This window comes from Bombus vancouverensis, chromosome 5 (assembly GCF_051014615.1).
Source record: "Bombus vancouverensis nearcticus chromosome 5, iyBomVanc1_principal, whole genome shotgun sequence".
Taxonomy (NCBI): Eukaryota; Metazoa; Arthropoda; class Insecta; order Hymenoptera; family Apidae; genus Bombus; species Bombus vancouverensis.
Genome location: NC_134915.1, coordinates 8,653,753 through 8,670,609, shown reverse-complemented (window position 1 = coordinate 8,670,609; position 16,857 = coordinate 8,653,753). Strand labels below are relative to the sequence as shown.

The 16,857-nt window shown below is 29.8% G+C and overlaps 1 protein-coding gene and 1 long non-coding RNA gene across 6 annotated transcripts; one reads left to right on the top strand and one right to left on the bottom strand.

Moving 5' to 3' along the window:
• Positions 1 to 2,679: 2,679 nt before the first annotated feature.
• On the top strand, positions 2,680 to 9,129 carry LOC117161688 (uncharacterized). Of its 5 annotated transcripts, none has more exons than XM_076618904.1 (6): positions 2,680 to 2,890; positions 3,768 to 4,094; positions 4,511 to 4,578; positions 4,653 to 4,699; positions 5,484 to 6,214; positions 8,508 to 9,129. In XM_076618904.1, the coding sequence occupies exons 5-6, from the start codon at positions 5,831 to 5,833 to the stop codon at positions 8,880 to 8,882; spliced, it is 759 nt and encodes a 252-aa protein (XP_076475019.1). In that variant the 5' UTR covers positions 2,680 to 2,890; positions 3,768 to 4,094; positions 4,511 to 4,578; positions 4,653 to 4,699; positions 5,484 to 5,830; the 3' UTR covers positions 8,883 to 9,129. The 5 variants fall into 5 exon arrangements, with proteins under 5 accessions (XP_076475019.1, XP_076475020.1, XP_076475021.1 ...); XM_076618905.1 differs by having other exon boundaries at positions 5,470 to 6,214; XM_076618906.1 differs by lacking the exon at positions 4,653 to 4,699.
• LOC143302745 (uncharacterized) lies at positions 8,233 to 16,463 on the bottom strand. Its single transcript, XR_013058526.1, has 2 exons — positions 11,762 to 16,463; positions 8,233 to 10,570 (listed from the first exon to the last, which is right to left on the bottom strand). It is a non-coding gene; the product is annotated as an uncharacterized LOC143302745 (long non-coding RNA).
• Between the last annotated feature and the right edge of the window lie 394 nt (positions 16,464 to 16,857).

Below are 16,857 nucleotides of genomic sequence, written 5' to 3'. Positions count from 1 at the left end.
GAATATGTATCTTCTGTCGATTGACCATCATCGACTTGGCGATTTTGCTTGACTTCTGACTCCTGCTTGAACTGTGTTTTAACTCGAGTTGGTGTTAACTAACTGACGAGATTTGACTGTTACTTGAATGTACTGTGGAACAAGTCTAGAGAGCAAGTATAGAGATGAAGTGACTGCTTTGTAGTTATGAGAACAAATGAAGTTCGTTCTTGTGTGATTACGGAAGAAAGCTCGGAGTGGGTGTCTTTGTTGTATGAAGAAAGCGGATTCATTGCTCACACTTTTCGTTAGGAAAGTGAGGGTAACGATCTGCGATGCCCATTGGTTATGACCAACGTTAGGAATGAAGATAGGAGAAAGGAGCCTCCTAACAACGTGTCTCATGGGCGACATTGTTTATGGGAATACCTGCTTTTCCGTTAGACAAATATCCGCTTTCCCCGTAATTTGTAAGAACGTGCAATAAACCTAAGGACTGTTCTAAGGACCAGTCATAAACCGAAAATACTTGCAGGATTAAAGGCTAATAAGATTCAGTTTATGGTGGGACCTTAGGTGCTTGGGCCTTGACGGTCAGACGATGAAGGAAGCCGCACGGACCATCTCACGCGAGGTAACTAAGGATACTACCTATATTCTTAATGTTTTCTCATTTTTATGCGTTCCGATTGCTGATATTTCCTGACATTTTTGAAACAATTAATTTAGTAATGTTATTTTCTTCTACTCATTTTCATGGAATTTTAAGCTTCTTAAACAATTTTTTAAATTCAAAAGATTATTTCTATTATTTGAGTATTAGAAATCAATTTTTAATTTATACCCAATTTTCTAACGAAAACATTTTTGTAAATTAAAGGAGATATTGTATTGTTTAAAATTAATTTTATGATTTATCATGTTTTCGCATACAATTTACTTGAAACTTAGTACTAGAATCAACTACATATCAATGTATTAAATCTTATGCTATGTATTAATTCATTTCGCGATATTTTAATAAACATTATGAATGATACACGTGACTGGCCACGGCGTCACGATTGTCTTGGTTTTCTACATGAATCAACTACAATGCGATAATAATTTTTAAACGAAATCCATAAAAATTCAATATATAAATAAATCAACTGTAATTTAAATTTAAATGATTTTTCGCGAGTTGTACGAACTACTATCTACCCTCTGGGAATCGTTGTGCTGCCCAGGATAATTGGAGACATTCGTATCGTCGCGTTTGTCACAGAGAAAATAGAATTGCTCCAGATGACCCCTACATCAGAAATCCACAGGGTATCGTCTTCTCTCATTCCGTGGAAACTATTGCCGTACAACGCACGCCAGAGTCTCGAGGATTTCTGCATAGACGATTCAGCATACAATATAAATTTTAGGTGATGCTAAGCCATGATTGGCGTACAAGCGTCCTGCCGCATAACTGACTAAATGTATGATTAGTGCCCTCTGTGGTCAAGAGATTGCAAACTCCCAATGTCCATGAGGAAATCGGCGCGAGATAATTCTGCGCCGGTTCAACTCCGGGACGTAACACCAGACAAAACTATTTGCCTTATCTATATCAAATGTTACGAGGTATGAACGAAATATATATATATATTTAGCGATGCAGGATCTATCACCACAGATAAGATGGATCTATCGTAACAGATTATAAACTAGCATAAACGATGTACAAGTATAGGCGAATCTTGTACACTTGTCAGTGTTACCACTGATCTATCAGTACCTATAAGATACCTATCGTCAGAAGTACTATTTACTAAGGACATCTCGTCGGTGTTACGTTCTGGTGCCAGAGGTACCATCCTTGTCTGTGATGTAGTTACTTTCCAAGCAAACAATATGCGCCATAGTGACCCTTGACAGCAAACTCCTTTTATGTTCTCGTCCATATAACACTCTAGTTCTAGCAATGATTCATAAATGATGCATGTTGATATTGGATTGTAATAATTGGCGTACATGTGACTCATTTTGCCATTTTCCAAGACTCCTAATATGAGGATAAACTTTCTTGTATTGTCCACCGCAGAGTATTGCTATAAGGTAGTCAAAACAAAATTTTTCTTTTCCAATTCACTTCAAAAGCTTCATTGCAAAAGTACACCGGAACTGTTAGTAGCTAGTACCAAAAATATGTTTCGTGTACAAAGATTAACAATGAAACCTAACAATAATAATAATAATAAAAACAAAAACAAACATTGGTTATTCTACAGAACTGCCGCTATCGAGCACTACCGAGCATCGAGCATGCAGAAAAAGGTGTGGAAAGAAGATGTGAGAAAATGAGTGATTGTGATATGAGAAAAGTCCTGTAGCGGTGACTCAAACCGCTTTGAGTTCTTGTCCAAAAGTGAAATCCTATTTCTAGCAACAGCTTACAGATGGCGGATGTATCGTTCATGATATGGGAACGGTGTTCTGCTCTTCTTACAGCAGGGAATAACACTTTACTTCCATATAATATTAAACTTACAATTGGTCTTTATTCAAAATTATCACCAGTTGTTTTCTCATACGTTTGCTCGGTGTCAATGTTAAACGCCAATTCGTACATTTTGTTTTATGCGCTTGCCGCATATCCCTCTGCACATGCGCGTTGTTAAGCTTGCTATGCTGTGTGTGGGCTTCGTCTCCCACAGTGATGTAGTTATCATTCATGTTACAACGTTGCCATTTTCTGAGTATCGTGCGCACGGGTTCCGAGTTTTGTTTTTATGGCATAATTTTTCTCACAAGTCGAAGTCGAAAATTGGAAATATCAAATAGTATTTTATATCATTTTCCCCTTTGATATTATTATTATGCACATTCTAGCAATTGCATGTATCTTCAGAATTTTAACAACTTTACTGACAATAATTAGGTACAAGTTATTCATTAACTCACAATTTGTTAATGTTGCATGCAAATGTAGCGTTACCAAGTATGGGGGTTTCTTCAGTTTAAGTAAGGAATTTTAATTTGTTGAGAATTGGAAGTATTTTCAAATATTTATAAAAAGTAATATAATTTACTAGAGCTCTCAGACTGTATTTCATTTGCAACCTTTAACAAATGAAATATGAATGTTAAACTTAAGTGTTTAAGATAGTATCATATGTATAACAAGAGAGATGTCTGTAGATTATGTTTATGATACGTTTATTGCAAGCATAGTCTAACGACTAATTATTTTATTTGTTATTTGCCTCGTATCTTTATCTTAAATAATATTACTTAAATAACAATGTATTCGGAAAATATATTATTTTAATATTTATTATTTTATTTTATAGATATTCGTTACTTAATTTCAATAGGAAAGCATTTAGTTTGATTTGATGGAATGTTTCGATATTCAGTCGTTTCTAAGACGAATATGTCATGCAAATAAATATATTTTCCTTTTTATATACGTATATATTATTTTCTTAAATATTTCTTTTCAATGTTACAATTGACTTACTTCGAGCGATCTTTTGAATTATGTTTTATTGAACTTCAATGTTCTGTGTTTTAATTATTATTAATGAAAAAGTAAAAATGATCAATCATTATAAAAATCATGAATATTTATTCTCTTGTATTTTTGAAACAAAATCTAGATAATAACTTTATTTTTATATTAGAATTCTAGTTGTATCATTTATTATTTAATCTTTATTATTATTCATATTTTAAGTTCTTACTATTTTGTTTTCAATACTGTGTTTTTACTAAGAAATTATGATATTTAATTCTTTGTTAATCATTTTTTGCAGTCTTGTTGTCTTCCACGGGCGATGATAATTATCTTTGCGGTGACTTCCTTTGGGCTAGTGTAGAGCATTGATTGTAACGTTCTCCGCATCACAGTTCTAATAATCTCAACTGCGTTGAATGTAAATCTGGCAACGGTGAGAGTCGGGCCTTAATGTAAACATAACCTAATCAGTATGACTTCCCGCGATTTTATGAAATATTTATTTGTAATAATGTTAGTAATATATATATATTATCATAGAAAATAGCAATAAACATTAATATAATGAAACAATTATAATACAGTGCAACAGAATGTGCAATAGTGTGTGTGTAACACAGTGCAGGTTTGTTCCCTATCTATGTCACTTGGTTGATGTTTATTACTGTTCTTTTTTATAACATTATTTCGTTCAATTTAAAGTCAAAACTGTCCAATAGTTATTCGATATATTTTATTTTAATTCTTTTGCTGTAATATTCTGCAATGAATTCCTCTACTATTGAATTCTACAAAGTTCTCCAAACTTTACATAATGAGATTTACTATTAACTATACAAATTTTTCTATATTTTATAGAAAGATTATTCTTATCAAAATAAAATACTACAAAATTTCACTGAAGACATGTATGCCAGGATGACTAAGAACTAATTTATTATTGTTTTATACGCTAAAAATGAATATATTATTGTACAATACCATATATATTTTATTAAAATAAAAGTAGTTCTTTTATAAAGTATATGATAATTTTTGTAGATGACTGTATATCACCATTTGCAAGTACATCATACATGAATTTGTTTATCTTGAAGTTTATCTTTGAAGTACGTATGAATTAAATACTCACATAGGATTAAATGATTCAATGCCTATATATTTTATAATCCTTTCTTTATAGTAATATATGCATTAAAAACTAAGCTTGGAAACTAAGAAAAGTAGGAGGTACTTTTTATAATTCTTTATAAGCTTTCTTATAAAATCTTAGTAAAGTATTTTCAAATACACCATTAAAAAATATAACTTTCTCATATCTTTGAATCTTATTTTCTTAATTTTAAACAGCAGAATTTCTTAATTTTTTGAGAAATAACAATTATACATCATAACTATTTCAATTTGAAATGCTATAGTGGTTTCCCCTAGAACTAGAGCAATATCGTGGTATTATTAATTTATAAGATTTTAATAAGAAAAAGCTACGTAGTACTGTTACTTATGTTTATTAATTACTAATATAATGTAACATAATATACTTTAGCGTTATAATTGATTTCAAAAGTCTTCTGATTGTTATCATTGTTGTTCTCATTGTTTTATACTGAGTTATGTTTACTCATTTTTATTTATGTATTCATTAAACTTTTGTGTTTACAATTAGTATTAGTAATGTTGTTCTTTTTATGTTCCTACCATCTGATGTGCTTCTTTATCCATTTTTTATACCTGTAGTTATATCATTACTGTAATTTAACATTATAAGTTAGTCTAAATTTGTTTTATATTTATATTTATTCAGAATCAATATACATAAATAATTTAAGTACAAGCGTCGCATCATCGAATCTTCCTAAGAACCACAAAAAAATATGAATACAATGTTCACAAAAACTAAAATGCTTATATATATATTACTTTTACATGCTATGTTTATAGTATTTGTGTGTGTATTATTTATATATGATGATTATTTAAAAAATATTGTGTATATTTAGTTGAATTCTTTTAGAAAAACGTTAATTACACAATCTGTCAATAAACTGCACTATAAGACTTCTAAGCATTGAGAGTTGAACTATCGATGCTTGCAAGAGGCGGTGTTGCCACGTTCACCGCAGCCAGTGCCGCGTCTCAAGTAGAGACTTGCCTCGCCGCATGTAGCGTGTGTAGTGATGTATCAGGTTGCATGACATATCGTTGAGGCAATCGCTATGAGTCTGCCGCGGACGGGAGACGGGAATTTACCTCGAGACAGATCTCAGCTTCTATACGAGAGTAGCACGGAAGTAAGGTCGCGACGCCGTTGTTAAAACTTAAAACATCTGTAACTTCTAGTAGCAACCTCTGTAAGAAGATATGAGTGCAATAGAAAATCACACATTCTGGGCAGAATTTATTGCATTATATAAGAGTCTTCCTTGTTTGTGGGATATAAGGTCAAAATCATATGTGGACAGAAATTTAAGAAATGATGCAATAGATGTTTTGATCGAAAAATGTAAAGAAATAAATCCTTTGTCAGATAAAGATTTCGTTAATAAAAAAATACACAATTTGCGGTGCAGTTTTAGAAGAGAATGGAAAAAAGTCAAACAGTCGAGATCGACAAAAAATGTATATATACCAAGCCTCTGGTACTTCGATATTTTAAGTTTTATAACAGACTGTGATCCAGGGAGAGATACAGAAAACCTTAATGATGTTAGTATTAATTTGAAAACTGAATGCAATGATAATATGGTAAGTAATTATTTTTTAGTATCTTTAAAGTAAAAGTTAATTATTATTTGCTCAGTTATTTTATTCATATATTTATACACAATATTTAATTAATCTAATCCGTATAAACATTATTCTCTTTTTCAAATTTACAGCTTCGTCATTATTAAAATCATTTTTGAAATTTTCTCGATTTCTCGCGAAGAAAAATTTAAAATTCATACTGTTCGTTGTAAGAGTATCAACACTTTTATAATTTTTTCTATTCCTCTGAATGTGTATTTACGTTATCTTCATATAAGGGAGGACATATATACATATACTCTACTGTTCGAATGCATCCGAACACATGTTTGTTTTTGAGAGGATGCAATTTAATAAAATTATAGTTAGATGGATTTGCAATGATTTAATTTTTTTTGTGATCAATACAGTTATGTACAATAAAATATTATTATGTCATAAAATTAAAATACGAATAGTTTAGATAAAGAAGGTTTTTCTGAACTGATAAAACTATAGACATTGCAGTGATATCTAAGATATGATACTTAATGCGAGTAGACAAATTTATGCGAATAATATTATATTTCAGTAACTTAATTATATTTTAATTTAATTATAATATAATTTAATTATATTGTACTATTTAATTACAATATGCTACCGATAACATGTTCATTGTGGATCTAATTTTCATTTCGTACAATGCTGTATGCTAACAAAAAATTTCCATACAACACTTCATATATGTGTTTAATATGAATTATTATGAAATATTTCTTCGTAATTTCAAGATTTTTAGTTCATTTGACACATTTAAGTCGATACCGTACATAATCTAAAAGTATGTGCTCATCCAATTCGAATGTGCGTGTCGTGCATAATGAACGTATTCAATTCGGTAAAATGTGCATACTACTACTGCAAATCGACTAATTTGTCCAGATATTAATGAGTAATAAGATATTTATTTTATGCATGCCACTTTAAAAATTGTTTAATAACCGGTAGTTTATTAATTACTACAGTGGCATTCACATGTTAAATGTCAGTACATATAATAATGAACAGAAGTATTTGCACAGATCAGCTTTTCCTACAAAATTTCCTGTAAATTTATGTATAAAATATACACAACCTTTTTTGTAAAATATACACATAACTTTTGACTTTAAAATTAAAATATCATATGAAACAATGAATCGACTTCATAACTGTTTTGGAACCGATTATTAGAACTAAAGAAATTAATCTAGGAGCGACATAGAAACCATAAGCGAAGCAATAATTTGTTTCTCGTAGCAGTTATTCAAAATAAATGTTATACATGATAGTTCTAAGAACTGGGATTGATATCATAACAATTTTAAATCCTAGAAAGTTATATTTTAGAGAAAAATTAAATAGAGTCACGTTTTTTTAGAAGCTGTGAAAGGGTTTCACAAGAAAAGCTAATTTGTATCAATACCTTTGTTCCTCTGTATTAGAGGATTAAAAATATCAAACACTGAAGCCATCAAATGCGTTTCCATTACAGTGAGCCCTACTAATTCTAAGCTCATAATTAAATATTTTATGTCGTCTTGTTAAAATTTGCCTTCTCCTTTACTCATGAAGGAGCTTGATCATCCACAAGTGTACATGATATGATAAAATTTCTTTCTTTGAGTATTGTAAGATTGGATAAATTTAATTTTGTAGCGAACTTTTGATACAATTCTGTCTTCTGCAAAATTCTTCCGTCTTTATCTACATGAATCGTTACAAGTTCATACATTGCATTGATGGTTTCTGGTACAATAATAATAGATATTCCCTTATAATTGTTGCGATATGATATGAATTACCAGCTAATTTTACTATGTATATATGTTTATTATATATCAATTGCTATAACACATTCATTAGTTTATTATAAGGATTGAGAATCGATCAAGGCTAGATTAATGTTTTTGAGGCCTAAGTATATCGATTTCTTTAATAGAAAAAGAAGGGGGAGGGGACTTAAAGTGAAATAAATTTACGTAAGCGTGATATAAAATTTACGTTGTAATCAATTATATTTAAATTTCTTAGTACACAATTTTATGACATAGTTGTTATTTTTAAAATTTTTCTTAACACAATTCGCCCGTTATACTCGTAGAATAAAATGCACTTTTCTCGAATAGCGAAGCCCCTGAGGAGACAAGGCCCGGGCCATAGTCTCGCCCCCTTTAACCTGTGCCTGGAATCGATTGTCATTTCTGCTCTAATCGTAAGCCTAAAAAACGAAGAAATGTATGTATGCACATATCCTTATCTATTTCAGGAACAAGACGATGTCGATACAGGAGGAAATATGTTATCTTCATCTCCGGAAGTATCAACTAGATTAAGTTCTTCTTTATCAACAACTTCTTCAATGACAAGAAATGTATTTAAACGAAAAAGGAAGTGCAAAGATAAGAAAAGTCAACCGGTTGAACTTGCTCATAAAATTTCAAAGGATGCAATATCTAATACACACGTCCGAGAAGATATTTTTGATATTACTGGAAAAAAGATTGCCTGTGACCTTAGAGAATTAAACGAGCAACAAAGAATAATAGCAGAGAAACTTATCAATGATATTATATATTATGCAAAATTAGGTAAATTGAATGAAAATTGTTTAGTACGTCCTACGCACATGCGACCTACATAGCAAATTTTTCTGAGTATGACCTGTCATTTTAAAAATCGGAGTGATCTCCATCATGTATTTTACAATTTTGTGAAAATTTTCGAGTATAAAAAATATACATACATTCATATATGCATATAGGTATAATATTTATATTGAACGTTAAAGCTGAACTAAGAGGTATTTGTTTTAATAGAATTTAAATCCCATAATTAAAGAAATTTGGTAAAACATGTAAATAAAAAATTCCTTAAGAAATCATTAATAATATAGTTTTCTTTTAAAAATTTGTACTATTCACCAAGTTTCTGGAAATATTTGATATAAGAACTATAACGATGTAGTGCAGGAAAATTTGCGAGCTTCGTAACTTCATTCGGTAACTAAATATTTAAGCGTAGTTATCAGACGTTCTTCTGCAGATATAATTTCTCGTGTTATAGTGTTCTTTTTCTCGATACAAGAAAATGAAATAAAAATTCTCTTGTACATTGTGTGTGGATAATTTTAAAAATATTTTAATCATATTTATCAAACATTTCTATAATGGTCATATGTAAGAATATTCTTTCTTTTGCTTTTCATCTCAATACCTTCTTTTTAATTTTCTCCTATTGCATAGAAAGATATTGGAATGCCATTTACTTATTTTAAAATTGAGATTAAGTGTAAGTAGGTAACATGATACATATTGAGACTGCCTCATCTGGTTTCGAGTCATGTGGCGAGGCCGAGACTTCGCTATGTCTAGGGTACTTTACCGTGAGTCGTCTATATATTTTCGGTGACTTAATTACGTTGTATATTAAAAAATTTGAATAGATACACATACGTGACACTATTTTATATTATGCAGAATTTTATTGCAATTGTGAATACTACACGCACGCACGCACGCACACACACACGCACTATTCTTTTTATATTGGTTAAATTTCTTTGTACACCACCGCTTTTGGATATTAATAGTATGAAATTGCTAACTAACATAATATTAGTAATTAATATATAACATAAACCTAACATATAATATTGATAATTAATTCGATTATTCGCGATCGAAAATGGAATATACAATAAAATTAAAGAGTCATTCAATTTTTGTCGAAAAATTGTCAATCTTCGTACTATTGTTACTTCCTCCTTCAATAAGTTCATCTTTCTCGAAGATGCTTTCAGAAGGTTGCGTAGTCCGACTTGTTCTTCCTGTATGTATATTTAGTGTGTAGGTATACATGCATACATATACATACACTAAATGTATGTATATACGCACATTAACATACGCACTAAATTTATATGTATATACATAGATATATTACCGCATAGAAGTACGCGGAAACTTTGATAAATTTGTTTTGATAATAATTAATTCAGTAGGCTATAAACATTTAAATCTGTTCGGGAATGTAATTTTTATTTTGTTATTCAGCAAGTTTCTTTGCAATAAGTCTACATTCGGCACGTAGTGAAAAGTCGTTTGTTAGAGGCCGGTCATTGTTCGGTTCCATGCTAGCGAAGTATCATAAAGTCGCATCCCAAAGGATCTTCTGGAATCCAGATGCTCGGTTCCGAGCCTAACGGTTCTCGGTACTTCGTAGTGTCGAGTCTTGACCTAGCGGGATCATCCTGTTGCCAAGCCGCTGCGCCGTTCACCAGCGGTCAGCTCCTTCACCCCTGCTCCAAGGACATATCTTGCCACGATTGCACTGCAACGAGGTGACTAAGGGTTGGTCGCTTTTAGGTATAAGTTAGTCGCTTTTCGAACATCACTAGTTTTTTTTCGTCTATCACTCGCTGTCATTTCGTTAGTCAGTTAGTCTTCGTAGTTAATCACATCTTTAATTAGTTAGCAGTTCTAATTTGTTTGTTGAAAATACATAGATTTTAGTCTTCGATACCAAGTGATTCGGTGTGAAGGTTTTTTATTAAACTGCACACCACGCGCAAATTTTAACAAACTTCGAACCATCCGTTTCTATCGACCACGGGCAATAAAGAAAATTATATGTATGTTAAAATAATCAACAATAGCATGTAAATTTATTTTTACAATTAAATACGCGATTTATTAATAAGTCGGTCGATTATTTATACAATTGTTTGAAATAATGTTATTAATCGTACGAGCTATCGTACTAGCTCTTGTATGATATATTGCGTATCGAAGAATGAAATTTGTATATGTTTGTTGTAGAATTATATTCATGTTCTATTTTTAAGTAGGCATTATCTTCTCTTGTTTTTATTTCTATAATCTTTATAACCATACATTAAATTGTATAATTTTGTAACTAAATTAAGTTTTATCAATTCGTCGCTTTAGTTCTTAACTGTTTTGTTTTCACTAACTTCTAAACTGAGAAGACTGAGTTTGAAATTTATGAAGATTAATATTATTGTTTGGAGGTAGAATTTGAAAGAACTGAATGTTGCTTTCTAGCTAAGATGTTGCGTTTTAAGCTGAACTTTCATCGTATTATCGTGAATTTGTATTTTTTACGCATATAAGACATACGTGGATTTGTTAATTACATTTTTCGAAAAATTAGGTTAGAACAGTTATGAACTAGGGTAACAGTATGTCTACATTTCGTTTAAAAATAAAAAATAGTATTAAATTAACAATTAAATAATACTAAATGCATGTAGTCTCGCTTTTCGTACAATTTTGCAAGGTAAATATGTAAATGGAAAATGCAGCAACGCTTGGAAAAATAAAAAACGTCTGCCGTCGGTAACATTTGAAAAACACAAGATGTCGATTGACGTCTCTCGACGTTAATGTATTAAATTAATATTACGTTATTATGAACATGCATATTAGTATATTTATCTGCCCCATTGTATTCAACATAATTTTATTTCACCTCGTTCATCCTTCGAAACTTCGAACTTACGTATAATTTATTCAATCCGGATTTAGTCGATCGTCTATTTGGTATTATGCAGTGACGTATATATTGTTATCGACTTTCAAGCTCAAGTGACAATTAACTGCGTTAACAACTTTTCTCACTCTCCTATAAATTAAAAAATTCATAGATCATAATTAATCCTCTGTTATAGTACATATCATTCACGATGAATCTTTTCCGAAATTGTATGAAAGAATAAGTTAAAAAGTTTCTTATCTATTCATTCAAATGAAGTTAGTTTATAATTACATATTTTCCATTATCAATATATTGTCAAGATAGAGCCACAAACGAACTCGACGACAGTTGACCAATCAGGATATAAAATCTCCAGTGATTGTATTGCAATCGGCATGAATCCTAAGAACGCAATATAATATACATATCTCTCTAAAAATAAACAAATGTAAAATAAAAATTTTACATCCATTGAGTTTGTCGATTTTGCTAATTGGATTCAATACGTATATGTACATAATTCCTATGTAACAATATTTACATACATCCAAATATACTATGTAAATACTTTAAAAGATAGAGGGCATGACAGAACGTCTGATGTTTTGCACAATTGGTATTTCAGAATATGAGATTCGAAAACTTATAAGGTGGCAGATCTGTCTTGTACTTTTTCTGTGGTGATATATAAATTCTGCATCTCGTTCGTGTTAGAGTAAAAGGAAATCAAATAGGATCAATACTATTAATGTATATCTTGATAGCTTATAAAATCTTCTAATTTTCAATTAGTTTATTTTAATTTAGTTACAACTCCTAATTTATTTACATTTGTAAATATAATTATATTTAATATTTCAACTAAGAAGCGCGAACACTAAAAAATTATATTTTGAAATACTTTATTTTAAAAGTTACTTCATAATATTGTCGTAGTACAATATAAACGTGAAAAATTAAAATAACTTAAAACCTTGCAAGATGGAAACATAAAATTATGTATGCGTAGATATAATGAAATAGCTATTGTTAGATATAATAAGCATGTAAGAAAATTTTGGTTGCAATGTATGATATTTATGTTTCTTTTTAAGTACTGTATCAGTATATACTAAAATTTTGTGATTTTTTTATCATCGAAGCACTAGCCTTGTAAAGATTTCTTCTAAACATTAAAAAATTGATTAAGATAATACAAAAATGGCAATAATAGCAAAACAATTATAAATAATATTTGGATCAATATTAATAATTTCATTGTCTAAGGATACTTAAAGATATGTATATATTCGCCAGTTGAATTCAAGGTTATAACGTCATAACACCACGATTATTCACTATGAGAGACTCGTAAAAAGTATACCTGATGCGTTAATATAGTAACAGAAGGTTCTTTAAAGTATTTTTGTACTTCGGTAATATCTCTGTATTTAATTATTAATGGTAGAATTAGAAAAACAAAAGTAAAGAATATTTAAATAATAGTTGATTCATTCCAATTTTGCTTAAAATCCATTTTATCTTCAATCACTGTATAAAAATGTTATTTCCCAAAAACATAAGATAATTTTTCTGGTTAATTGACTTGTTACTATATATTATTATATATTATATATTATTGATATAATTGATATGTTCATACGTATGAAGATAATTTTCTTATCATCCAGAAGCGGTCATCCTTTTCAAGTAATAGGATTTTAATACAGGAAAATGATTATATCCTAGACTGAAATAAAAGCTTCCTTGACAAGTTCTATTTTGAAGACTGTATGAAATATTTCTTCATGAATAATAACAATATGTGTTTACAAACAACTTAAGAATATACACGCAAACCAATCAAAATGCCAAAAGAATTGAAGACAATTTAGAACTGAGTATACGCAACATATCTATAGAATGAATATTTATGTTCATAAATCTTCCTATAATTATTCCAATAATTATAAAATAAGTACAATCAAAAACAATAATTATAAAATTTTTACAGTATTAATCATTTTTTCTTACCTAATGATTTACAATGAATAGAACTTGAGTTTTTAAAAGTTGAAACTACTATATATAAAATAATATCCATAATAGTGTTAAAGTGATAATTCTTATTTTATCGATTTCATCCTGGAATAATTACGAATGAAGCAACTTTTGTAGGCAATAGGTACGTAAAATTCAACATATTATATAAATTAAACCCATTTAATACATAATACGTACTTTCATATTTTTCATATGATGAATAAACACTACATATGAATAAACATTAGAAGCAAAACATCTATGACAGATACTTAAACAAAGATATAATGATATAGAAAGGAGATTTCTACGGTATAGTTCAGCTTTCGATGACTTACTTAGAGGCAATTTTGAAGCAATATCCAAAAAGGCGTTAATAACAATTTGTGTGTTATTTAAATAACGAATTAATAATAATTGACTCTAGAAGGTTGTTATGTTTTACATAATCATCGACACATATTGTTTAAAATAATTACCAACGAATTTCATACACGATTAAAAATTCTAGGTTTTTCCTACGAATTTCTTTATATTCATTGTTTCAAGTCATCTAATAAAGGACGTGACTCAGGTATCCAGAGCGTTTTGTTTTTCTTGAAAATTCTAAGCACTGAATTCAGAATTTCTTTTCCCGTATTCCAAGGATACCTATCGTTTTGTATTTCTTTTTTTTTTGTAGAATTTGATTGTTTTTTATTTCTTGTTTAATTTAATATAATAGCGTTAAATATACATATTTATATAATTGCATGTTTATTAAATATATACACTGATAATTTACTTATAAATACTTATAAGTGTAAATCAAAAGGAGTACAAAAGTTCATATTTAAAACAAACATTTACAGTATATACGCATTTCGTCAATATATTTCGATCCTAAAGTTTTAGCCCTTGCTTGCAATTTGTCTTTATTGAAATATTAATAGTTATTAATTACAACTTAATTAAAGTTGTATTAATAAGTACTTATCATTATTTTTAAAATTTCCTAAAAAAAAATTACCAATCGTGTGTATGGAATTTTTGAAATATAAGGAACTCTTTCTTTCTTGAACTAAACATATCGTGTAATTATTAATGAAAATTTAATCGCGTGACCTATGACGCTTGTAAAATTTCCATTCTGTTATATTCGTTCAAAAGTTATAAATTCCGAAAATATCAAGAAACAAGTTATAGGAATGGGACAAATATACAACGAGAGAACAAAAATGCAAACTACAATTTTCGTCACACAGTTGAAAAATGTGTAGCTAAATATACTGCTCAGGATCGTAGAAGCTTGTCAGTTTGAAATATCAATAAAACTCTAAGCAGGCTGCGCAAATGTATTTGCATTATAGTCTAAATTCATCGATGACAACTAAATTATAAGTGTGCTAGCTTAAAATTTGTAGCAGTTTGTTTACTGAGCTGTCGGGAATATTGATACAGTAATTTCGACACCCACGTTCGAAACCTTCTTATTTCATTTTCCTCAACTATTAGGAACATATATTTAAAGAGCGTGTTAATAAAATACTTAACGATGTATAAGAGGAAATATTTTACTAATAACAGCTTTATGTAACGCGATTATTTACATCATATTTTAACACTGAATTATTTCCAATAAAATACACTTATTTCATGCTTATGCGGTATGCAATAGCGTAGGTAATTGTTTTAAGTGATTCGTTCTGCTGGCGGACGTCATCCGATGTGGCTATATTACCGGTAATTTAGAAAATCCCCGACCGTGGGTGAAACGACTAATTTACTAGTTGTCTCTCTAATTGCATATCGGTATATACCGCGCATATTATGCTGTACATTGCATATCAGTGTCAGTGAACAAACTAGTAAACTTTGTATCAGATTCAGCTTCTAAGAATTTTGTTTCCATATAGGAAAACAATTAGTATCTTACCAGTAGCACATGTGGTAGAAGTAACACGAAAAATGGATATATCGTATAATGTGTACAATTGTTTTTTTTAATCATTGCCAATCGTATGTTACCTTTCCTGAGAAGGGAATATGAGTTTTAATATGAATCTCTGATTAAAATAAATAAAATTCATGTATAAAATATAAAAATATATGTATGTTGATTTTGTTGCTGAAATGATTATTATAACACTTGTGATGAGCATTCATAAGCTTAATGGTAATGGAGCTATAAAGTATAAAGCGAAGAGTAACAGAAAACGATGTTTCTTGTAAATTATAATATTATACCTTTTTATGTTGTTATGCCTTTATACGAATTAAAATACATTGTTTAAATTTTCGTTATCGCTGTATCGTGAAAAGTGACGATTTAAGAATTTCGTTATCTTTTTGCAGACGAAGTCAATAAATTAAAAGTTCAAATTAATTAAAAAGGATAAACTAAAACACTCTATACCGTTAATTATTCGTACGTTGCTAAATTTACTTTTAGGACATTTTTAGTTGAAAGATTCATTGAACTTTTAAATATATAATTTTAACTTCCATCTTTTCTTTTTATTTATATGTACGTGGGAAAAATCTTTTAGCCGTTATTACACGCGCAGGTGATTACGACAGTGGCCTAAGTAATATACATGTATTTTTTGCTCAGAGACATTTACAGTTTTTGCATTTGACGTATCAACTGAATTTTGTTTAACGACGCAACAAACAACACCAACCAATGATGCAGTTTCTGCTACTTTGTAGAGATAGTTTCAGATTATTGACGCGACGCAAAATAGCCGATGAACTCGTCTTTTTTAGATTCTTGACATAGGTCACTTTCACAATCATCGACATATATCTAATTGCTCGACTATTCACTATTTACTAAGACTTAACACTATTTAAGTATGCATGTTTATTCCTAAGAAATAAAAATAATTAATTGATTAATAATTAATAATGTTGTAGCTTCCTACACGCAACCATTCATCATTCAGTCGTGCATTCTTGTACTTGAATGAATATATAAATGCAAAAAGTGGAATTGGCCAGTCACGATGCACATCGGAAAATGATTTATGGGATTGTGGAAAAGTACGAACGCCGAGTATAAATACGAATTAAACGGTGTGATCGCGTGAATCACAATTATAGTTAGGGGCAATCAG